At 42.1% G+C, this 24614-nt stretch overlaps 1 protein-coding gene across 2 annotated transcripts; it reads left to right on the top strand.

Annotated features, from left to right (window-relative positions):
* The first annotated feature begins 959 nt into the window (after positions 1 to 959).
* MFN1 (mitofusin 1) lies at positions 960 to 24554 on the top strand. Of its 2 annotated transcripts, none has more exons than XM_041467650.1 (18): positions 960 to 1679; positions 3060 to 3181; positions 3986 to 4121; positions 5136 to 5298; positions 5932 to 6056; positions 7470 to 7578; positions 9849 to 9956; positions 10611 to 10764; positions 10888 to 10955; positions 15375 to 15496; positions 16949 to 17075; positions 17344 to 17448; positions 18531 to 18633; positions 19599 to 19828; positions 20301 to 20456; positions 20954 to 21150; positions 22231 to 22365; positions 23043 to 24554. In XM_041467650.1, exons 2-18 carry the CDS (start codon positions 3067 to 3069, stop codon positions 23110 to 23112), a joined length of 2223 nt encoding a protein of 740 aa, XP_041323584.1. In that variant the 5' UTR covers positions 960 to 1679; positions 3060 to 3066; the 3' UTR covers positions 23113 to 24554. The 2 variants fall into 2 exon arrangements, with proteins under 2 accessions (XP_041323584.1, XP_041323583.1); XM_041467649.1 differs by lacking the exon at positions 960 to 1679 and adding an exon at positions 2267 to 2424.
* The last annotated feature ends 60 nt before the right edge of the window (positions 24555 to 24614 follow it).

Here is a 24614-nt window from a genome sequence, read left to right on the forward strand (position 1 = left end):
CTTTTATATAGGGGGCTTAAAAGACTGGTACATTACAAAATTTTTGCTAATCACTCTCAAATTATTTCACACATTTGTTTATATTATACAAAGCACTGTCCTGCCATTGCAATTATTGGAAGTGAGTTTTTGCAGTTTATTCTGTAGCTCTATATCTGAGTGGATACTTGGACAGATAAAAAAAACAAGAGTGGGGTCACTTAGATCATGGTAGATACCATGGTGAAAATATCCGTAATAATTACTGGTGGAGTTTACATTTCTTTCTTCATTGATTGTAAATTTGTAATGTAAGATTGTCCAATGCAAGCTTTGTATAGAGATAATGTATCAAACATTTCTTGATCAGTGAGGTTTGGTGTTACCAGCTTCAAGGCTAATGCAAGCTTTGTATAGAGATAATTAATGTATCAAACATTTCTTGATCAGTGAGGTTTGGTGTTACCAGCTTCAAGGCGTGCAAGAGTCTTTGGATTTGATTTTTGAAGCCAAGGATAAAATTTGGCTGAATGTTATCGATTAATGGAAGTTCTGATTTCCAGAGAAGTATTTCTGGAAAGTCTATGAACCACTTAGTGTTTATTTTGTTGTGAGAGGAAAGACCATTTCTGTCACTTTGAAATGCTGATATACTACTAGATCTTGTGTTTTGTCATTGAAAGGGCAACCTGAAGGTGTCTTGCTGTATTTTATTACTCCCTTGTGTAGAGAATGACAGTATCTGTGGTAGAATTGCTGGTTTCCTATTTTGAACACATTCTTCCCTGGCTGGCTTAAAATTATAGCAATAATACAGTTAACAAAACACTAAGATGAATTATTTTCTATATGAAAAGTTAATTTTGCTCATATATCTGAAAGGGGGAATGCTGGTTCTCTGAAAACTCTGCTTCTGCTAATGGCACAGAGGTGGAATGGCACAGCTGAGCTCTGGAGAGAAAGCTGCTCTGGGGGATAAAAAGTGGAAAAAAGGCATTTTAAAATCCCCCAAAATATTTAAATAAGGGGGCTTAAGAAGTGTGTATATTTGTGTAGACCAGCATTGTGTCCCCAGCAGGAAAGGTGGTGTCCTGTGCCAGCACAGAGCCCTGTGACACAGCGAACTTGCTTGTTGACATGAATAACTTCATGTCTGTCTTTGAGTTATTTCTGATCTCTAAAATGGGAATCAAAACAATCCCCCACAGGAATGCTGTGAAGCCAAATCATTCCAAACTAAAATGCAGCGTCTAAACAGGAAATGTATCCAAGGTTATTTTAGGTTGGATTTTATAAATGAGGGACTAATGTTAATATTTTCTTTTTAATCTCTGTCAGGGAGTAAAGGGAAGTGTACAGGAGTAGCATGTCTCATTTTAAAAGTGAACACAAGTACACTGCTGGCTTCCACATGATCTGCATGTTAAAGCAAGAAAGTTACTAAGTAGTAGGAAAAATAGGTAATGAGTGTGCCTGGAATCTGGAGGGCTGAAGGGCATGGCTGAGCATGCCAAGGACAGGGACGACATTTGGGTCATTTGGGTGAAGTGGAGGTGAGTGCCCTGAGCTGAGCGCAGCTGCTCTGGTACGGCCACAGATCTGTCAGCCTGGAGCCTGAGCAGCTCGTCTCAGTCCGGAGAGGCAGAAATAAGCTCTAGGGACCAGGACTGTGCCAGTATTTATTATTTTTCTCCAAGGCAGTAAGTATCAAATTCTGGTTGTTCACTGGTACCTGCAAGGTTCAGCTGTTTCAGGAACAGCATTGCAAGCAGAAGCTATGCAAAATCATGAGATTGGTTTTGGTAGTGTTTTGTATTTGTGAGAGACATGTATTTGATTCTTTGCTTTTCAGACTTTTGAACCCTTCGTTTCAATGTGTGACTCGATTTTAGGGGTATTTTCCAACCATAACAAATCTCTGTGTGTCAGATTCCTAGATCATATTTCTTATTGAGCAAAAGACCTTTTTCATGTGAAAGACTGTTGACTTCAAAGTTTACATCCCACAAATTATTGCAAAATCTTGAAATACAGCGGATTAGTAATCCTCAAATATCGTGTCCTCTAGAATGCTGTTGTCGCCGATTTTCATTTTGGTTCTCGTTTCCGATTGCTCCCGTACCAAATGCATGAGGTACCGGTCTCTTTAACTCCTGAAGGCCCGCGGCCCTGTCCCTTGGGACTTTGTCCAGACCGCGGAGCTGAGGGTGAGCCCTGGGGGCTGATGGCGGCCTCTGCCCCCGGCCTCTGCCCGGCTCCATTTCGCGAACTGCCCGCGCTCAAGATGGCGGCGGCCGCCCTCAGCCCGCACTGAACATGGCGGTGCCGGCGCGGGGGTCATAGGAGGAGGAAAGGGAAGTGACGCCCCCCCGTCCCGGCGGCGGAGGAGACGGGCACGGCCGGGGCCAGCGGGGCTCCGTGAGGGACAGAGGCCGGGACCGGGAGGTCCGTGAGAGGCTAAGGGGGAGCGGGGGCTCAGGGAGGGACTGGGGCTATGCCAGGGCTCCGTGAGAGACCGGGACGAGCGGGGGTTTCGTGAGGGACCGGGGCCGAGCCCGGGCTCCATGCGGGACCGGGGCCGAGCCAGAGCTCTGGGCGGGAGCGGGACCGAGCCACAACTCTTTGCGGAACCGGGGCCGAGCCAGAGCTCTGTGCGGCACCGGGGCTGAGCCGAGGTTCCGAGAGGGAGCACCATGAGGGACTGGGGCCGCCGCTGCCCCTCGGCCTGAGGGAGCCGGGGCTCCGGGAAGGAGCGGGGCCCCTCCTCGCTGGCCGGCGGGACAGCGCTGACCCACGGGCGTGGGGAGGCGGGAGCTGTGTGAGGCGAGGGGAAAGCCTCGTGTTTCCGGGACAGATAGCAGCCGATCAGTTCGAACCTGTCCCCGAGTTTCGCCAGCTGCTCTTGGCGCTTGTGGTGAGGAGAGGAGAGTAAACAGCTCAAACTGAGCTTACTGCCCTTTGGAGTTTAGAGCTTTGATTTTTTGTTTGTTTTGTTTCTTAATGGCTGTGTGAGCAGTGTATAAGTTTTAATTAGCTGGGTGTACTGAGTGTTTGGTCCCTTGATGCACCTTTCCTTGCAGCTGCAGCATGGCAGAAGCCTCTGTCTCTCCACTGAAGCACTTTGTGCTGGCCAAAAAGACCATCACTGCCATCTTCGACCAGCTGCTGGAGTATGTCACTGAGGGAGCAGCGTTTGTGGAAGGTGAGCTTTCTCCTTAAACACGAGGGCCTTGTGCTTTGTTCTGAGTATGTTTTACTGCAGCATAATGTACCTTATGTTATCTGTTACTGTGCTCTTTGTATAAACCTGCACCTTCAGAAATAGTCCCATTTTTCATTTGACACTGGGTTTTTTTTTCAGCTTGTGCTGGAAGGAATGCCTGGCATTCCTACATACCTGAAAAGCTGATTAATTTACTTGGATTGGCAGTCTGGTCTCTTTTCCATGAGGTGAAAGCTTAACCACTCTGGCCTTGTAGTTCTGTGGCGGTTTGTTTTGCACAGAAGGAGGGACAAACAGGTTCTCCCATTTTTCAGCAGAAAGGTGCAGTGATGCAATGCAGGGAGCCACTGGTCACACCCTCAGAGGTTTTAGCAGCGTGGCCACACAGAGCTGGTTGCTCACCATCCCGGTGAGCTCTGCGGGGGCAAGGCAGCCCAGCTTAGCTGGTGCATCCATGGGAGATCCTGGCTTTCCTTTCTGAAGGAAGCAGGTGTCCCAAGGAACTGGGCATGTGAGCCCATCAGGCTGTGTTCACTGGGTTAGTGGATCAGGGGTTGGGTTGGTGATTGATCTGAAGTGATTTATGTTGTGATTTCACCAGTGCTTGTGGCAGAGCTGTCAAATGATAAGGGCTGGTATCAGTGGCTATAGTGAGGTTTTTCTTGTTTAACCACTGTAATTAAAATTGCAGTTGGCATGCTAAGTACTGATTGCTTACACCTTGTATCACAGAACATGTTCTCTGTGTGTGATTGCTTTTATGTTTTTCCTTTCTGTGTGTAGCCACATACAAGAACCCAGAGCTTGATCATATAGCAACAGAAGATGAACTAGCAAAAATACAAGCATATAAAAACAAGTTGGCAGTCATTGGAGAGGTGCTTTCACGGAGACACATGAAAGTGGCTTTTTTTGGCAGGTAATGAACGAAATTACTAGTACTTAATTTCACTTTTTTTTTTTTTTACTTGGTAAGGTCAGAGGTTGTTCTGTTCTCCAGAAAGGCTTTTGGTTTTTTTTTAAGGTAGTGGGTTTTTTTTGTTCTGGACTGTTCCTTAGGACTTTTTTTTGTATTTGATCAGAAGTGCTGAAGAACTGAACTTGAAGCTGTTCATGCTTCTGTCTATAAGCAGCTGAAGAGAAACAGAGATGGTTGCCTGGTTGGTTGTAACATCAGTCTGATAGATCTGTGTGATGATTTTAAGGATAGCAGTAACAGTGTGGTCTGCTAGTCCGCTTTGCTTCAGGGAATTGATTTTTCTGTGCTTACATTTAAACATGTGGTTACATGTTTTTGGAGTGTGAATCTTCATGGTTCTAAAAATTCTGCAGTAGTATTGGAAGAGACATGTACAATGGTGGTCTTGCCTTCATTTTGCTAGAAGTAGTTTAGTTATTTAAAGAAAAGCTATAAAAAGTTCTGGAATAAATTTATTATATCTCAGCCTTGATATTTCAAAAAGTTAAAATTTGAGTATAAGCTGTAACGTGTGATAAAAGTTTCCCTTTTGCAAAGGGAAAATGTTCTGAGCAGGACAAAGACAGCTCAGCTCTCCCTCTGGCATTTTGAATAAATTCGTGAACTGTTGTACAGTGAGCACTGAACTTTTTCTGGAAGTAGCTCAAAAACTAGTTACAGTCTATGTAACTTCATGCTGTTGTGTAATAGTTAAACCTCAGATATTTATGGGTGAGGGGTAGAGGGTTAGTGCAAAGTAGGACACTGCTGAGGACTTCAAGTTGCAGAACATGGAGTTGGTGACCAGTTCCTGTGAATGAGCACTCCCCACTCTCTCCTGGCTGGAGCTGTGTACCCAAACCAGCTTGTGCTCTGGGGCTGGTGCCCTCCAAGGGGGTGCATTCAGTTCAGCACAAAGGTGTGTTTGATGCTGCTGTGCTCTGCTCAAAGTACTTTTGTTTTCTATCCCTCTAGAACAAGCAGTGGGAAAAGTTCAGTCATTAATGCAATGCTGTGGGACAAGGTTCTTCCCAGTGGGATTGGCCATACAACAAACTGCTTCCTCAGTGTGGAAGGGACTGATGGAGATAAGGCTTATCTTATGACAGAAGGATCAGATGAAAAGAAGAGTGTCAAGGTACATTTCTTGGATGATTTCATGCCAATTTTCACAGGAACTGACTCTCACAGGGTCTCTTTAACAACAGTTTCAAGTCTAACAAAAGTATAAGGCTCACTCATTCTGCATTTTTAAGTTCTTATTTAGGAGGGAAGAGCAAACTAATGAAAGTGCTCTGCTACGCAGTTTTCTTGGCTGTTCTAGAGAAACAGCTAACATGTGTCTCATTGTAGCATAGCATGTGTTGAGTGATTTATTTTTATAAGACTCAGTAAGTCCTGTTCCTGATTAAGGATTTGAAATGTGCCCTTCATTTGGACTGATGGTGTGAACTGCGTACGCTGATTCGTTAAACCTGAGGCAAATTTATGATGATGCTCAGTAGCACACAGTCCAGCCCTGCAGGGGCATTTGTGGCTCAGAAGAAACTCTTGTCTGAGTTTCAAGGCACAGCTTGTTCTTTAGATGCTGGTGAGTTGAAGAGCTTAAAGAAAAAAAAAATCACAGCTATTCACCAGCACAAAGTATGAACTCTGTTACCCTCTTCAAGATAGATCCTGTCCAAGTTTGCTTGAGAGCTGAATTAGTCTGGTTTACAGACTTGTTTGAGGTGCATATTCATGTTTGTCTTCTCTTTGATGCTCTCTCTAGACAGTCAATCAGCTGGCTCACGCACTTCACATGGATAAAGATTTGAAGGCTGGCTGTCTCGTCCATGTCTTTTGGCCCAAGTCAAAGTGTGCCCTGCTGAGAGATGATTTGGTTATAGTGGACAGGTATCTCTTCTGTTTTAGTAAATACTTTCTTAAGGATGTTAGCCATTACAATGTTTAGAAAAGAGATTGGTTTAGATTCAAAATTCTTGAAAGGCTTTTTTGTTTGAAAAGACAGAGTTTGTTCTTTTGTATGTACTGCTTGTCATCACCCTCCTGATTCTGCCCTTGTAGCAGTTGGAACAGACGGGTGTCTTGTGACTGAGCTGAAAAAGGGAATAGCCTTTGGCTGAGGATACTCTACCTTTGAAACAAACAGTATGGAAGTGTGAATAGGGTTGTTGCAGCAACAACCTTTTGCCCATTTCCTTTCTTGAAATGCTTCAGACAGATCATGTGAAGTATAAACAATGTGGACTTCATTTTTAAAAGGTTTTGATAAGAGTTAGAGTGCCAAAGTAATGTGTGACCTCAAAATGTAGTTGTGACTGTGTCAGCTGTGTGTGCCCTGTGTTGGGCTGGCATTTCCTGTGAGTTGATGTGTTTAAAGAATTCTGGAGGTGGTTGTTTTGTTCGTGCCAAATGCCCTTATTTCTGGCCACTGCATTATAACCTACAGTAGCTTTTCAAACCTTCAGGTGTTCTGTATGTAATGTGTAAATCAGTAAATACTGAATTTGAGAGTAATTCACACAGGTGTCAGTGAATTTTTAATTATGATTTCTTCAAGAAAACAACACTCAGAGTGTATTCTAATAAATTGCAGTGGTTTTTGTTCCATCTCTGTCTTGTATTTCGAAGTCACTGGGAGTTTGTTGTTATTTCTTTGGGTGCCTGATCTTGGATCTGTACAGTCTCTGTTGCTAAAGAGAAGAGTATATATTCTGAGAGAGCAGGTACTTGAAAAGAGCAGATCATCCTTTTACTGTTAAATTGGGAAAATTTGAACCACAATAATTTAGGTGTTGCAAACATGACTTAATGCTCCTGTTTCACTTAATTTTTTTTTTAATGGATAGCATTATAGTTTTAATTTCATTTTGATTTCTTTTTAAATCTATGCACAGCTTTCATAGCATATTGCTTTAAACTTGGATTTTACTAATGAAAAAAATATTTTAAGAACTACTGTCTCTTCTGATTAAAATTAGGATCTGAGGAGGGGAACCATTGTGTGAGGCTGTCTGGGTTTCTGATGGACTGCCTGTCACTTCACTTGGCAGTTAATTATGTGTGCATACTTACTAATCAGAAATTGCATTTTGGAATGAGTAGGTAGTCTGATGATCAAGTGACTGATAAATTCGAGATGGTAATTGGCTTGTGCAGTGCTTACCTTAAGTTTGAGCCTCAAGATACAAACCGCTGTAATTCTTGCAAGGCCCTTAGGCATCTCCAGTCTATTTTTAGTAGTTTATAAAAATAAACTACTTCTTTGCTGTGTAAATAAAAGTTTGTGTTTTTTGTTCTTGATAGTCCTGGCACAGATGTCACTACAGAACTGGACAGCTGGATTGACAAGTTCTGCTTAGATGCTGATGTGTTTGTCTTGGTTGCCAATTCTGAATCAACTCTCATGAACACGGTATGATGTGCAATGATTTTATATTCCTTCTTCGTTTAAATATTCAGCAGTTCCATAACCAGAATAGCTGAGACCTTTACAGAAGGTGAATCACTGCACTTAGGTCTTGTGAATAGGACTTGGGGGTGGGAGGCAAGAAATAAATGTATATCCCTCACTAGAAAACAGAGAACAAGATTTAAATTTCCAGCTGCCTTGGCTTTCTCTGCCTTGGGTGTCGTGATTGTCCTTTCCTGTTCAGTTGTGGTTTTGATAAATGGATGATGGAGTGCTTGTCTTGCCTTGCAATTTGTTGGTATTTGTTACCAACAAAAGAAGGCACTTTTGGACTGAAGACACTTGTATTATCAAAGAAATTAAGGAGTGTTTCATATCCAAAAATACTCCATAAATTCAGTAAAATACACAAACTAGGTGAAAGGAGTTGAGTTCCTGTCTTGTTCCTCTCTCAGGAGAGGGTGAATTCCCTTGACACACCTTGTGTTGAGGATGAGTGCTGCAGGTTCCCTTCCGTAGGCTGTGTTTCTTCTGAAGAAGGTGTTAGCAACAAGGGTTCTGTGCAGTGTGGAGGGCTGAAGATATTTTAATTGTCATTGTTCTATAACACCTTGTTTCAGGAGAGACAAGAGTTCTCTGAGCATTGCAGCCTAAATATTGTAGGACTTGTAAGAAGAGGGGAACATTTAAGGTGGCCAGAGCAGCTGTTGGCAATAATCAAAATACAAGACCAGAAATTTGGTGTAATTTTGTAGTGATCTCCAGTTTTGGCTAAACTGAGTATTGTGGGTGCTGACAATAAAAGGTTTTTAAGTTATTGCAAGTGTGACTGCAAGAATGCAGAGTAATCCTACTGGGAAAATTCCTGGTGATTTTTATCAAGCCTACTGCAGACAGTATGCTCTGGTTGTTCTGAGCATGGTTCTGACCTGAAAGGTCTGAACTTTCTAACTGTTGAGACAATTTTTAGTACAATAAAGAACTGAGTGTGCAAAGACAGTATTTCTTTGCATTCTAGCAAATTAGAATAGTTTAGTAAAAGTCTAAGAAGAATGCAGGTTTAAAAACATTGCATTCCATCTTCTGAGCTGAGTCCACAGAGTCAAATACAAGAGATGTAATTTAGATGAAAAAGAAAATTCTTAAAACATTCCAGACAAAGGATCTGGCACCACTGTGGCCATATTTTCTCTGCGATTCACATGGGTGACACTTTTAGACTTTTAGTATGGACAAAACCTGTAAATTGTTTACATTATGTGTATAACACAGTTGCTGGGGTCTTTTAATTAAAGGAAAAAGAAAATTTATCTCAGTGAACATCTCACTGCTATATAGATGAGTTGTCCTGCAGATAAAGCTTTTGACAAGTAAAAAGCTCTCATCCTCCTTAAGTGTTGTTTTTGCCTCTTATCATAATAGGTTTGAGAATATTCTGCCACACTACAAGAAATTTTTTCTGGTGAAAACGTGATTCTTCTACTGTTTCCTCATAAATTCTCCTCAGACAGAGTTCTGATTTCTGCAGTAGTGATCTGGATTGCACATGTTTATTCCCAGCTGATGGAGAATAATGGGTCTCCAGTGCTGTGTCCAGGATATGTTGTGGTGTCCTGCTGCAGTCTGGAGAAGTTTATGGCAGCACAGAGATCTCTTCTGTTTCAGCTTTGCTGAGTGGGGACTCACTCCATCACGGCTTACCCATTATGACTCTGTTAACAGCAATAATGGGTGGTAGGTGCAGCCAAGAGACCTAAATACACTTAATTTTGTTAAATTAAGACATTCATCAATGACTTTTTTTTTCTGTGTCTCAACCATATGTCCTCATGCAGGAAATGTAATTTCTCTGTAGCTCAAGCTGATGTTGCCTAGCTGAGGAATAGTTAGATGATGTATTATCTGGATAGAGAACCAGATTTGACAGGGTTAGCAGGAGCATCTTGGTAGTTCAGGTAAGGGAGACTTCATTGTTTTAGTCAGGCATCAGTGTTTTTGAACTATTTTTTGGAAGTTTTCTTAGTTTGTATTTTTACCAATTTTTAGAGAAAGTTGCATGTCTTTGACTAGCACTGGCATCAGTTTTAAGACATTTGATGACTTTTGAACTACCCTAAGCCTGTTATGTGCTGAATATCTGTGGGTTTTTATACTGATGAATTCTTTATAATAAACTTCTAAAAAGCTGGATAAACTTCAGAATCTGTTACAGAAGAATGCATGACTCTGGTTTGGATGTCTGGGAAATTTTCTGTTTGTGCTTTAATTCTTAGGAGAAACACTTTTTCCATAAAGTGAACGAACGACTTTCCAAGCCAAACATCTTCATCCTCAATAACAGATGGGATGCTTCTGCATCAGAACCAGAATACATGGAAGATGTGAGTGAACTGATGGCTCTTACATGGGTTGACAGTTAATTAATATGCATTAATATGGAAACACCAGCTCTGTCTTATTAATGAAAGGCTAAGTTACATAGTCAGAAAACGGAAATAACCTATTCCTCATTCAAACCAAAAAGTAACTTGCAATTCAAATGACAGTATATGCAGGCAATTAATAAAATGGGAGACTTCTTTAGAACATTTTTCCTCCACTGTTAAGTTTGTTTTTTAATCTTGTTTGTATTACCTTTTGTTTCTGCAGTGATAGTGCAGCCTGAGGGCACAGTTTATACATTTATACCTTCATAGAATAGCTGAGAAAGTGCAGTGTTAGATGGAAGCAGTTTGGATCTTCAGATCTTGCCGACAGCAGTCAGCTTGCAGTGAGAATTATTTCTCCATGTGTGGGGAATGAGGGATTTACCCCAGTTACTGGCTGAGATCTTGGACTTACGTAAATACAGTTGTAGAAGGAGGTATTGCTGTGTCCAGGTCTGTTTAAAGGAGTAAAAGCAGCTGCTGCTTCTGTAGGGTTGGCAGGCACCTGCTCTCAGAGGGTGGTTCAGCATCTGTTTCTGACTCTGATGTTGTGATGTGCTGACAGCTCAGTTTTTGCCTTTTTTCATGAGCTTTTTACCTTTTCTGTAGGTGCGTAGGCAGCACATGGAGCGCTGTCTGACGTTCCTGGTCGATGAGCTCAAAGTTATTGATCCTGTAGAAGCAAGGAATCGCATCTTTTTTGTTTCAGCAAAAGAAGTTCTGAGTGCCAGGAGACAAAAGGCTCAAGGAATGCCAGAGAGTGGTGTGTAGCAGATCCTGCTTTTCCTCAAATACAGAAAAACACTGTAAAGCCTGATAAATATATTTAAGATGCAGTCCCTGCTGTGAGGTACTGCGGTTTCCCTTATAGTCTGTTGTTTCACAGGTGGAGCACTTGCTGAAGGATTTCAAACAAGATTCCAAGAATTTCAGCATTTTGAGCAGATATTTGAGGTATTTATGATGGACTTTTTAAATTGCTGATTTTTTGTTGTAAAGGTAGCTTTTTCTTATGCTTAGCTTAATTATTCTGAGCATTACCCATATTAGCAAGTGGAGGTATTTAAACCATCTGCTTTGCCTTTTCTGTGGGTTTTGTTCATACCTTCTCACCTTGAGTAGCAGGTAGTTGTTGGAAAGGAGAATTATATCAGTGAGGTCAGGAACCAAAACTCTTAGCTCATGTTCTGAGATCTCAAGACCAATATAGTCTATGTAAGAAGACATTATGGTCTTGAAACGTGTGTATCACTTACAGCCACATGCTGGTTAATGTTTGCAGTAAGAAATTTAGAGTCAGCAATGTAAATCTAAAACTTTACTCTCATATCTAAAGCCAGAGTTTTGAATTTATCACCATTATGTACCTCTTAGCTCTGTTGCTCTGATCATTAACACTCTCCTTGCATCCTTGTGCTGTACAGAATCCACCCTTCCACCTTCCACCCTTAACCATATTCATAGTTGGAGTTCACAGTTTCTTCAGAAGTGGGACTGGCTAGACAGTTGAGTGGTTTCTTTGTGATAGGATCCATTTTACTTGCTAAATTTGCTAACTTTAATTAACTAAAGCCATTCTTGGATATCTTAAGGAAGTCTCTTGGGTATCCCTCAGTGGTTTTGTATATGAGTATTTAAAAAAAAAATCTAACTGCCTCTGAAAAGTCTTTGTTCTTGCATTACAACAAACTCATTTAACCTTAGCAGAACTGAATTATATAATGATGTATGTATATGAGAATGGCTTTAAAATAATAGCTTGATTTGGTCTTGTGTCCGCAAGAAAATGTCAGACTAAATTTAATCCTTATCCACACTCTTCTGATAGGTGACTGAAGTGTTGAAATGATGGGTTCAAGGTACTGGCAGGGCCTGGCTCCATGAGACATGACACTTCTTGTGTCACTAGCTGTAGTCAAACATGCATGTTTTTTGCAATTTTTGTCCTCAGAGCCATAGCAGGAAACTTTGAGCCAGCAGGAAAAAAGTGGAAGCCACGCTTCTAAATCAGTTCTTGTTCTTTATTTTATTTTGCCATCTGCTGTACCGAAAGCTTTTTTGACAAAATCTCTTATAATTACAGTTAAGCACTCAACACTTAGAATATTAGAATATTATTAGAATATTGGAATATTAGAATATTATTAAGCACTTAGAATATTTCACTATGAAGATGGATGATGACTTATTAAATGATGTGATGCTCTGAGTGCTCAGCACATGTGTAAATCAGATGTCACAGACTAAAGTTTGCCACCACAATGAGAAGTATCTGTCACAAGATCACAACCATGACAAATTTCTGTGACAGAGGCTGGGAAAGGAGCAGCTCTGTGACAGAACTGCATGGCCTTAAATCAACTTTTTTTCTTTTTTCCCAGTGTGTTGCACTTGCTGCACACCTGACTCCAGCAGTGAGAGTTGATTCTGTAGTGTTTTTCCCTGCTCAGCTGTGTTTCGTCCTAAAATCATTATTAATGGCTTTGAATAGGGGTGTGATCCCATAAATTAGAGAATGACAACTGTGCTGAATTAAGATTGCCAAAGCAATTTAAAGTTTGAGTGCTTGCTGTTGCAGCCTCTTTACGTTGAGGTTTTGTGGCAGTTTTCTAAGTTACAGTGGCAGTTTATATGCTTTTAAAGCAAGGCTGAAACTGAAATGGTTTACCAGGTCTGGAGTTTTCAGACCTAATACTCAAATTACCTGAGCTAAATACTCAAATTACCTGAGCTACTACCAGATAAAGTAGCTGACATCAGCATACTGTTGTCATCAGTTCTGCCTGCCAGCTCTAAGCTCTGTATTAATGAGGAATCTCAGACTGCAGGGAGAACTTTGTGTGAAATCCTCACTGATACCATGCCTTGTGCACTGCCAGACCAAACTCAGATGCTGTGCAGCCCTGAGTACAGCCTAAGCACTTCTGCCTAAAGCACTTTGCATTTACTCTAATTTCTGACAGAGGAACTGCAAGTCCCAGCATTTGGGGTTACATTCCAGGGTGTGAAAAGGAAGGGATGAGAGCACAGATGCTTCTGTCTGCCCTCATCAAATACTGACTTCTCCTCTCCCTCAGTCTCTCTTGCCTTTAGCTCCTTGTCCTGTGCAGGTGCCTTCCTCAGACTTCCCAAACATCTCTCACTTTTCTGTCCAACTCATATCTCTGAGTAATCTGTCACCTCACAGACCAGTCCACATGTGCCTTGTTCCCCCTGGCTGTATCTGCTGGGTTTGCTCCTCCTGGATTCTCTCACCCTGTTTTTGTCATCACTAAAAAAGGACAGCTTTTCACTCTTCTCCGTATGGGCTGAGAAGAGGAACTGTTGCTTATCCAGTACTTCCACATTCCTGATTTTAGTATCAGTTCCCTGGTGGGAAAGCCTGTTCATTCCAGGACTGATACGAGCTCAGTATAGATAGAATCTTGTAAAAAAAAATAAATCTAGAAACAACCCACCAGTGCTAGTTAGTTGTGATATGAGAAAAACTTGGACTAATTTAGAAAGTCTTGTAAGATTTATGTAGACTTCTGTGTGAGGCCAAAAATCATTCTATAACTTGATGAAACACGCTTGTCTGCAAAGCTCAGGGTGGTTGAAATTGCTAAAAAAATGATGCAGGCACTACTAGAAGCATTTGTAAGCAGTGGGGAAATAAAGATTTCAGAGATTCATGTAGTTGCTTTAAAATGTGATGCTACTATGTCAGCTGTATTGCAGCAAAGGAAAGGAGAGAGGCAGTCTTAAAAGCATTAAATTCTTGGATCGGTGCTGGATTTTTATATTGGGGAATAATAGAAAGTGGTCAGTGTATTTCCTGAAATTTTATACTGAGGTACACAGAATGCCTTATTAAAACAGCAGAGAAATGCTTGGGCCCTGCCCTGTGTGCAGTAGTGCCTAGAGGATATCCTACATAAAACCAGCCCCACCATGCCTTAGGCTGGGGTGCTTCTCAAGTTTCTCAAAAGTGCTGGCAGCAGAAGTGGTGTGGGAAGCAGTGGAGGAGGGAGGCAGGGTGGAAGAGTACTCCTGGCTGGCAGGGCAGGAATGAGGCAGCTGCTGCAGAGCCCTTCCCCAGCTCTGCCCGGGATGGAATACAGAACACACTGGGCACTAACAGCTGTCCTGTGATCCTGGCACTGGGCTGGAAGGTAACTGGTTTTGGTTAGGCTGGTGAAGCAGTTCACCTTGGTTTCACTAAATACTTATGTACAGACTAACAGCAAAACTGCTGCTGTCCCCCTCCTATCTTTCCCCGTTGTTTAACTAACCTTTGTGTTTCTCCTAGTGCTCTAACTTGGATTTTCTGATTGTGTTGTGAGTGATTGTCATCCCTTTATCTACCACATACTAATGTTGGGAAGACTCTGCTCTGTGCCTAGTCTAGCTCTTACAATGTGCTGATATTTAAGAAACTCTGGCCTTTCATTGCTGATTTCTAGATCTGCTTCGTCGAGGAACAGGGACTGTTTTACCCAGTTTATTTTGTTTTCATCTATTATTTTTAGATAGCTGAGATTTGTAATTACAGCATATGCTAAGGTCATAGGCAAGTCTTCTAAAAGCAATCCAAACCTGTGCCATGAAAGGTGAATCCACAGATGGAGAACAATTTACAAATCCCATTGATCTGGTTTAAGGAAGTCAGCTGCTTGCTTTCTTCCCCTCAAACACAAGAGTTCTTCTGTCACTGTCCTGTATTTCTGAATTGCTGTTAAGTGTTGAAGATTGATTAGAAATTGTATTGTTAGAGCATTTTCTACTTACTCATTTAACACTTCAATAATATGCAAGCAAACTGATATTTTAAGGACTACTTAACTTTTGTTTATCCCATGAGAAAACCCTTGTTTCTTATTTCTAATTGTATATTTTGTTCCTGGATGGTCAGTATTGACATGAAAATGTCAAATTCTATTGACAAAATTGCCTCTTGAAAGTAAGACTGTGTAGAGCAACAAATAAAACTCAAGCCAGGCCATATTGCTAGCATTTATATTTGACATTTGTAATTCCAGGTAGATGGTTTCAAAAATTTCCTGAGGAGATAGGTTTATCTTATGTATTCATCTGAGTTTGTTTTTTGTTTTTGTTTTTTGTTTTTGTTTTTTTTTTTTACATTAATTTGTTTTAAAAGAATGAAAACCTATGCACATTACTGTGAATGGACATGAAGGCAGATTTGCTGCTACAGACTCCTTTGAGATTTCAGTTTCTGTTGTCTTTTAATTTCTTTATACTTTCTCCCTTTTTACTTCCCACTGGTTTAAGTTCATGGTAAAATTGGCAGCATGTGCTTTCTGACAGTGAAATTCCTGATGGTGTTGGCATGGAATTGCAGTAATGTGTTGTGGCTTGGGCCCCTCGCAGGAGTGTATCTCGCAGTCAGCCGTGAAAACCAAGTTTGAACAGCACACTATCAGAGCTAAACAGATAATAGATACTGTGAAAAACATTATGGACACCATAAACGTTGCAGCAGCAGAGAAAAGGTAGGTGGGGTGGAGGGCTGGTTGGATTTGGTTTGTCCAGATCATCTGAGGAGCCATTTCTGGGCTGGTGATTTTCTTGGGCCATTATGGACTTGAAAATCCACTTTTTCTGCTTGGTAAGAAACAGACAATTTCCCTGGTATGTCAATATGTCAGTCTTACCATTGTTCACTTGCCCACTCAGTTCTGTTCTTGGTCTGTGATTTCTGTACAGGGATCTTGGTTTACTCTGGTTTTCTTTGTTACTGAGTTGCAATCTGGGTTTTTCAAACCTTTTTTTTAGAAATATTTAAAATACTAAGTTTTTCTAGTGATATCCAGCATTTCAGAGATGATGTTTGGGCCTGCTCTACTTTCATTAACAGTTACAGTGAAGAAGAAAAATGGAAGGATGTAGATGCTTTAATTTGCAAGTGATTAGAATACTGTAAGGAATGAGATGAGCCCAAGCTAACAGAGGCTTGGCCTCTGGCCTTTTCCAGATTGCATCCTTAAATATCCTTATTCTCTTTTCACTCATGTAATCCTTTAGTGCTAATGATAGCAGCTCATCTGTTCTGTCTGGTAGCTTCATGTATCCTTTGAGGTTTGCATATGTGTACAGTTTTTCCTCACTTTTGTTGCCACCTTGTGTCTCTTGTACACAGTGAACTTGCTGTCACGATTAATCCTTCCCATCCATCTCCTTCCTGCCTGTCAATAATGTGTCTTTGTGTTTCAACAGACTTCACTGTGCTGTCAAACACACTCATCCCCCTGAATATCTCAGTTTTTACAGACTGCCTGTTTACATGCTGATTTGTCTCACATTGTCAGATCTCAGGAAAACATGCTGTGAAATGTTTGAAAATATTCTGATATTCTGCTTCTTTCTGTCAATTGACTTAACCAAAATGTCTGTGGTGATGCCTCTTAGTCTGAAGTGCTATTTGTTGATTCTGCTGGCCCTTCAAGAGGAAATTGCTCCAGGTTTTCAGGAATTTTTGCTTAAGTGATAGGTCAAGAAGTTCTAAAGAGACTTGCTTGTGACAAGGTTGGTTTCTGCCGCATTCCCTTTGCTTTGCCGGGTCATCAGACCCACGTCACTGTTCAGGACTGGTTGAGTGATGTTTGTGAGCAGCAGTTTGATCAGATTTACCCTTTTTTAAAATCAGGGTAGATGAGTTATTAAAGGCCTCGTTGTAATTATGTGACAATAGTGCTGACAGTTTTGAGTAGAAATGCTGGTTTTGAGTTGTTTGCTTAGCACAGCCTTTGAATTCTTGTGCACATGGAACTGCCATGTACAGCCCTTGTTGGAGCAGTGCCTCTGCTTTGGGCAGCCAGTGTCACTTGGGATTGCCCCGGGCTGCTCAGAAACCATCAGCTGGATGGTCCAGGTCTGGTTAAGAGCTTGTTTCTTTCCTGGGGGAATACATGGTGGTGATGGTGATTTCCTTTCTGCTGGGTTAGAGTCCATTCCATGGAAGAGCGAGAAGATCAGAAGGACAGGCTGGACTTTGTTAGAAATCAGCTGAACATTTTGACAGAAGACACCAAGGAAAAAATCAAACGCGTTACCGAGGAAGTCGAAAGCAAAGTAAGTAAAGGCAGTGGGAACAACTCAGATCCAGGTGTTGTCTCCTTTCTCAGGCAGCTCCTTTTGCAGTCCACCCATCTCAGGAAATATGTTTGAAATGTCAGAATGATCCTTTTTCAATTAAAAAGGAAAGAAAAAAAGCTTAAAATGGCAATCTTTCCTGTCTGTTGAGTGATTTAATGATTTCTTGGGACAGTTCATGCAGTTGTCTGTTCTCACTCTGGAAAAGGTAGCAGAAACATTTTAGGTGTTTCCTGTGTTTTTCCAGGTCTCCTCTGCCATGACTGATGAGATTTGCCGGCTTTCAGTTTTAGTAGATGAATTTTATTCTGATTTTCACCCTTCTCCTCAAGTATTGAAGCTCTATAAGGCAGTAAGTTTTTTTTGAGTGGTTTGAAGCCAGGCTCTTTGTCTTTCCCTTAATTTCTACTTCTATATTTTCATAAATATAAATTTATATTTAAATTGCTTAGATTTTATGTGACTTTGTCTGAGCATTGCAGGATTTTTGCTTGGTGACATGCATATCTCTACCCAAAACTGAAAAAGGTTGAAAACATTTTCTGCTTTATTTTTGGAAAGAAATTAATTTTTTTTCAAAATCTTTTTAGTAGTAGAGTGGTTCCTAATTTCAAGTCTTCACTTCCAGTAAATAAGACTTTGTGTAAATAATTTTCACTACTCCTAAAATCAGATCCAAAATAAAATGAGCTTGCAAATAGTCAACACTTTTAATAAAAACTGGTTTGGGATTCTTTAACTTTCATAAATTACTCCTCAAACTCAGTGCTTTAAATTAAAGCACATATACCTGTGTTTGCCTCTTGTGCTCAGACTTTGCTGATGATGCTGACTGCCATAGCTCCCCCCTGGAGTCACAGGATGTTCTGAGGTGGAAGGGACTCACAAGGATCACTGAGTCTAGCTCTTACACAAATGGCTCATATGGGGATCAAACCCACAACTTCAGCACCATGCTCCAACCAGCTGAGCTCATCTCAGGCTGTTCCAGCCTGGCTGATCACCTGGGAGTGCTGCACTTTCAGGACAATCTGTGCTGGTTCACCTCAACAGAGTATCCTGAGCAGGCCCCCATAGGAGGTGGTGGGATGGGTTTGTCCCTGTGCAGAGCAGTGGAATTGGCTGCCATCAAATGACACAGTAAGGGCTTTGCAGGGCAGTAGGTAGTGGATTACTTTTCACTGTCACTGGTTATTGAAAGTACAGACTTTTATGCCTTTTAATGTTTACAGTCCTGGGGAAATCTTTCCTGTGTCACTTTAGTTGGGTTCTCAGTCCCAGTGAGCAGTTGGAAAGCATGGTATTTCCATGGAAACATGCTTTTCTTCCCACTGTAAATAACAGTGCTTAGTATGTAACATATTCCTGATCTGTATAATGTAACTGATTGGCTAAATACAAACTGATCAACTTGTATTCTTTCTAACACTTCAGGAACTGAACAAACACATAGAAGACGGTTTGGGAAAGAACCTGGCTGAGCGCTGCTCCAGTGAAGTCAACCAGTCAATGCACCAGTCCCAGCAGGAGATGATTGGTAGGAGGAGGGAGGAGGAATGGTAACACTTCACATTTAAAGGAAGACAGTCTAAGAAAATTCAATTTTAAAAGAATTTTCCTTCTGATAATGCTTAACATTGATGCTATAAAGGATAAAGGAAAAGCCATGCTACACCAGGACTGAGTATTTAGCTCAGTCCTTTGTTTCTGGTACTAACCAGTAACAGATGCTGGGGGAAAAGAATAACGAACCAGGGTAAATATAGCAATCCCTCTCCATTTTATGCACTTCTGAGCTGGTACACTGCATCTGGATTAATGGCTTAAGTAAGTTGTAATGGACCTGTCCTTTGGAAACTCATCTAATCCTTTTATAAACCCATTTAAAATTTGGCCTCAATGAGAGACACACCAAATACACTAATTATTAGAAAATGTTCCTGCAGTGTAATGCTCTCCCTAGGTTCCTCCAGAATGCAAAACAGTTCATGTAACAAAGGGTTTGTGCATTCCCTTTTTTTTTTTTTCTTTATTAGTAGTAACTTTATTGGACATCCATCTCTATTGGTCTGTTCCTGGTAATAAAAGATTCAGAGCAAGATCATGAAATTACGTGAACCTTTCTATCCTCTGTGTAATAATGTTGCCTTTTCTATGTGGCACCATGGAACTGATGGATAAATCAGGTTTTTTCCTTACTCCATCCCTATCTTTTGACCACTGATAGAGATCTTTCGGTTTATTTGAGTCTTTTTTTTTCAGTAGTGCTTCCTTGGTGAGTTGATTTTCATGACTGTTTTCTTGTATCAGAGCAATAAATTCCCTGCTCTGTTAGGGTCAATCCTGCTGAAATGCCACTGATTTTACAAAGAAATAAATAATGAACTGATCAGTTTAGATTCTCTTGAGTTGATAAAGCTGGTCAGCAGTGCAGAGATACTGCTTGTGAATATGCTCTTCTTCTAATGTTAACTCATCTTTACTGTTTGTTCTTATTTCTAGAAAATCTGAAACCATTGTTGCCTTCTAGTGTTCAGGATCAGCTCCACTTGCTAATTCCATGCAGGAAGTTTGATCTTAGCTATGATCTAAACTGTCATAGCCTGTGTGCAGATTTTCAAGAGGATATCATGTTCCACTTTTCTTTGGGATGGACTTCTCTTGTAAACCGTTTCTTGGGTCCTAAACAAGCTCAGAAAGTACTCCTGGGATTAGCAGATCCAAACCTACATGTGAGTCCTTCAGAGCCTGGGCTGGTTAATTTTACCTTGATGAGAATATATTGATTTTTACTCTGTGCCAGTGCTATTTACACGCTTCCTGCTACCTTTCCCTAGATCCAGTGTGAAATATTTTTGGTGCGGGTTGTTTTTATTGGATTATATTCAGGGTTAGAATGGAACTGAAAACCTCTTTTAAACTTTCTGCAGCTGTTACTCAAGTTGGTTTTCCTTTGGATTGAACCCTTTGAGTAGCCTATTCCATTTGTAATATTTGGATCCTTAGGTCAGAACCAGCCCTACACAGACCCTTATTCTCTGTTGGAGGAGCTGTCAAAGCCTCCATGGCTCCTCAGGAGCCTTGTGCAATTCTCTGCTGAAGGATTTCCTTCAAGTAAATCAAAACCTGAATATATGAAAATAAAACCCATCTGTGTAGTTCCCTGATGCTTTTGACTCAGGCTGCCATGTTCCCATCTTCTAGATTCCTCGTCCTTTAGCCAGCACCCCGTCTGCCGCCAGCCTTCCCGCCATAACTCCTGAGAACATGCCCCAGGATGAGTTCATGGTTCCTTTGGTGTTGAGTTTAGCCTCGCTGACATCCCGGACCTCCATGAGCATCATCATTGTTGGTGGAGTGGCAAGTAGCACATTTCCTGCTGGAAGGGGTGGCAGAGGCTGAGCTGCTCTGTCCTGCCTGGGGTGTAACACAGAGCGTGCCATGGACTTGACACTGGGCCAGATGAGCACGTGCAGTGCCCTGGATACCACATAGTGAGAAACCAGGCTAATCACTCTGAGCATAGCTGGGTGTATTCTCTGTGCCAGAAATCTGTGTTCAATGCCTGAATTAAATGGTGATCTGATGGTACCTCCTTCAGTTTGAATTTAGTTGGAGCTTTGCTTCTTCCTTCATGAAAGAGCAGCAAGCTTCTGTAACCTGCACATTCTCTGTGCCACTGGGGACCAGCTCACGTGAATGTAGCTGTATTGCTCTGCAGTAATAATATGGAAAACATTTATTTTCTTAAACAAGTCCAGTGAAAGGGCTATGGAGATGATTTTTAAAATATGGGTGGAATTAGCTTTTATTCTGTAGGGCAACTTATTTAAGCTAATGAAGATGTTGTTTTTCAGGTTTGGAAAACCGTAGGCTGGAAACTGATCTCATTGTCCCTGAGCATGTATGGGCTGCTGTACCTGTATGAGAGGCTGACCTGGACCACTCGGGCCAAGGAGAGAGCCTTCAAGCAGCAGTTTGTGAACTATGCCACCGAGAAGCTGCAGATGATCGTCAGCCTCACCAGCGCCAACTGCAGCCACCAGGTGCAGCAGTAAGTGTCACACGGGCTGGCCCCTCACTGGCACAGCCCTTTGTCACTGAAGAGGGTTTGAAATGCCCACCTGAAAAGGCCAATACCTGCATCTGTGTGTGGCTGTGTGTGGTGCTCTGAAGATGATGTCTCTTTATCCAGCACTTTGCAGTAGAGATATGAGAGATCATTCCAGTGGAGGCTGAGTTGCTCTGCCCTTGGAGTCCCTGGAAGGATGAGCACAGCTTCTGCCCCAGGGGCTGCTATGGGCAAGTTCTGAGCAGCCAGTCCTGGCTCTTCTGCACTGCAGGAGATGAACTTGGCTAGCTTTTTTAACTATTCCCTGAGCTACATAGGAGGGGTTTTCTGCACCCTGGGGGCTGGAGGGCACATTAGCAGCCCTAATTTTCTAAAATAATAATTCAATCAAAATACATCGTTTCAAGAAGAGGCTAAGGAAGACAGTCACCCAGACATTACTTGGCAGAGACAGGTGGGAAGTTTTGGAAAGAGAAAACAAAAAGAGGAAATAGATCCATCCCTGTGTCCAGCAGCTCTGTGAGGACATGGAAGAGCTGCACTCAAACCAGTGCTCCCGTAGAGAGGAGAGGGTGCTTTGTATCCTGCATGAGAGCTTGGGTGCTGGGCCCAGGCTGGTAACTGGGTTTGTTTTCCTTTTGTGTGAGGAGGAGTCTTGGAACAGGTTGGGATGGGCAGGTCTGGAGCACTCCTCACCCTGCACAGGGCTCATGTTCCTGTGAGCAGGGCTCTGAGTGTGGCACAGGGTGCTGAGCTTGGTGGTGTGAGGCTGCTCTGGCATCTCATGCCACAGCCAGAGCCGCATCTCAGACCTGTTCATGTTCTGTGAAAATGGCCAGGCATGATGTAGGCATAGACTGAGTTGCATTTGGTGTGTTGAGGGTTTCTTTTTCTAGTTTAAAATGTACCCAGTTCTTCTGCTTTCTTCTGTTCTGTACTCCCATACAGAAGGAGGTTTTGATTGCTGTGTTCTGCACACTGCAATGCCATAAGATTTTATTTCTTACTTTTTTTTAGTGTAAACTTCTGTAAATCATGATTATAAACTTGTTTTCGCTTTAGGGAAATGGCCACTACTTTTGCTCGGCTCTGTCAGCAGGTGGATATTACTGAGAAAAACCTGGAAAAAGAAATAGCTAGGCTTTCCAAAGAAATAGATCAGCTGGAGCACATACAAAGCACCTCCAAGCAGCTGAGGTAAGTCTTGGTGTGTCTGGCCACAAGCATCTCTTAGCCCTGCTGGCTTCAGAGGGATCAGTGCTTGCTGTTACTCTGGAGTTGAACTAGGTTAGTTCAGGTGCAAAGATACCCTGAACAGCTCTGGATAAGTTAAATAAATGCATGCTGCTGCCTCAGTGAATCAGCTAACCTCCAAAAATATGATTTCTTAGATCATCTTTACCCTTGTCTCTCTTTAGTGCAGGAGACAGGCATTTCACCAAAATTTTAGTCTCCTGTTGGTAACTTGAGGGTGGCACCTCCCCAAAGCCCTCTCCCCAGAGCAGAGCAGGAGAGCAGCTGTGCTGTTTTGAGTCATCCAGTGCAGTGCTGTTGGTGCCAGTGCTAGGTGCTTGCAGAGGAGGACCTGCCAGCAGTTGGTGGTTCAGGGACTTGGAAGCAGCCTCAGTTGTAGTTTCCTGTTCTTTCCACCTGCTGAAAGGCTGCCCTGGCTCTGGGCTGCTGCCTCCTGGCCTCGGGCATCCACCCCCACTGATGGTGAACATCTGCCCCACACACCCTTTCTAAAAACCTGCATTTACATTTTCTTAGTGCTGGGGGTGAGTAGAACAAATGGAAATTAAACACTGATATTGATCCTGCCTTTGGGATGTTTGGGCACTGAAGTAAATCCCTTGCTTTTGTTTGTTTTACAGAAATAAAGCCATTCACCTTGAGAACGAACTAGATCGCTTCACAAAACATTTTCTTCAAAAGAGTAAATAAAACATCATTGTGAACCCTTCCAGTGCTCCTTTGTAGGGCAAAGTAGAAATTTTACAGGTGACACTTCTATTCTATGAAAATGATTTATATTTTTAATGTTACTTTGGTGACAGTTGTTGTAAAACTTGGACTCTGATGGTGAACCAAACGGTAGAGCTGTGGTACTCTTGAGTGTTATGTTCATTTTGCAGATTTTGGGTTAAAAATTACCTTTAAACACTAAATTTTTTGGGCACTTGACAATAAAACCCCAAATCCTCACTGTTTTTCATGAGTATGTAGCAGTGGCAAGTCTCACTTCCTGGCATCCAGGACCTTAGACAGGGAAAGAGCTTAGCCCAGTCTCCTGCTTTCAGCTGCTTAGGAATTGTCCAGGGATGGAGGGTGCTGGTTTTCCATGTGGGTGTGATTTTGTTTAGTGAAGGGAAGTACAAATTCTGGCATGGGAAAGGACTCCTGGGATGTTTGGAAAGCAGGTGCCAGTGTGTTGGGCACCTCTTGAACAAGTGTTCCTCTTGAAAGGGCAGCAAAGATGAGTGAACTGCAGTAAGAAAATGCAGTGGGCTCAAGGCTCCTCTGGCTACATCCTTGAGCCAAGAGGGCACTGATGACATAAAGTGAACCTGTTTCTTGCAGTTGGTAGTGCAGTGAAGTGGTCCTTTGCCTGCGAGCAGGTGGCTAGAACCGTGGTCAGGTGAGCTCAGGTGTGTCACAGCCCCAGGCTCACAGCCAGGCACAGCAGGGTGTGCTGAGAGGGTCTGGGCACAGTTGGTGCAGGTTGGCTCAGGGTGCCAGGAGGGACCTGGAGCTCCTGTTGCTGCATTCAGGGAGCAGGACATGGTGAAACCCCATCTCTCCCTGCCCAGTCTCTCTCTCTGCTGTAGAACAGGTCTGCTCTAGGTCACAGACTCCAGGCAGCTGTGCTGGAGTCCTTGGCCTTTGCTCACCTCCAGCAAAACCTCTTTAAAAACCTTCTGCTGCTGCTGTCTGCAGTCATTCAACATCTACTTTTTTCTAACTAGACTTTTAAAAATTATTTTAAAAGAAAGGCCTTATCAGAGTATTTATATATTTTTATGGCTGTGTTAATAATATTGACTAAGTAAAAGACTGAGCTCTAAGGTATAGGAGTTTGCTATTTTCAAGTAACTAAGGGCTGTCTCATCAGGAAATTGATGTAAGATGTAATGCTAGAGGCATTAAGGGAAGACAGCAGTTCCACCAGTGTGTTCAGGTGTTTGTTCTGACTGTGCATGGGGAGTCCTGGGGGTTTGACAGAGTGTGGAATCCACCCCAGAGAAATAGCCCAACCTTGGTGTGGTGAGGGCAGAGCTGTGTATCAGTGCTCTGTTTGTGGAGCATTTGTATTGACATTGTATCAAGATAAATCTTTCAATGCATGTGTTCTACAGTTATTTATTAAAAAATGTCCTATCCCTGTGCTCCAGTAAGTTCTTTGGCAGCTCTGTCCCAGGTGGAGACCTGCACATCACTCCTACAGG

This window comes from Pyrgilauda ruficollis, unplaced genomic scaffold (genome assembly GCF_017590135.1).
Source record: "Pyrgilauda ruficollis isolate IOZ18807 unplaced genomic scaffold, ASM1759013v1 scaffold21, whole genome shotgun sequence".
In the NCBI taxonomy this organism is placed as follows: Eukaryota; Metazoa; Chordata; class Aves; order Passeriformes; family Passeridae; genus Pyrgilauda; species Pyrgilauda ruficollis.

Excerpts from the sequence above, each read along its gene's own strand:
- MFN1 (XM_041467650.1), top strand. The coding sequence starts at position 3,067 with ATGGCAGAAGCCTCTGTCTCTCCACTGAAGCACTTTGTGCTGGCCAAA. Across the intron at positions 3,182-3,985 it reads GGGAGCAGCGTTTGTGGAAG|CCACATACAAGAACCCAGAG; the intron begins GTGAGCTTTCTC and ends TTCTGTGTGTAG. Across the intron at positions 17,076-17,343 it reads CCGAGGAAGTCGAAAGCAAA|GTCTCCTCTGCCATGACTGA; the intron begins GTAAGTAAAGGC and ends GTGTTTTTCCAG.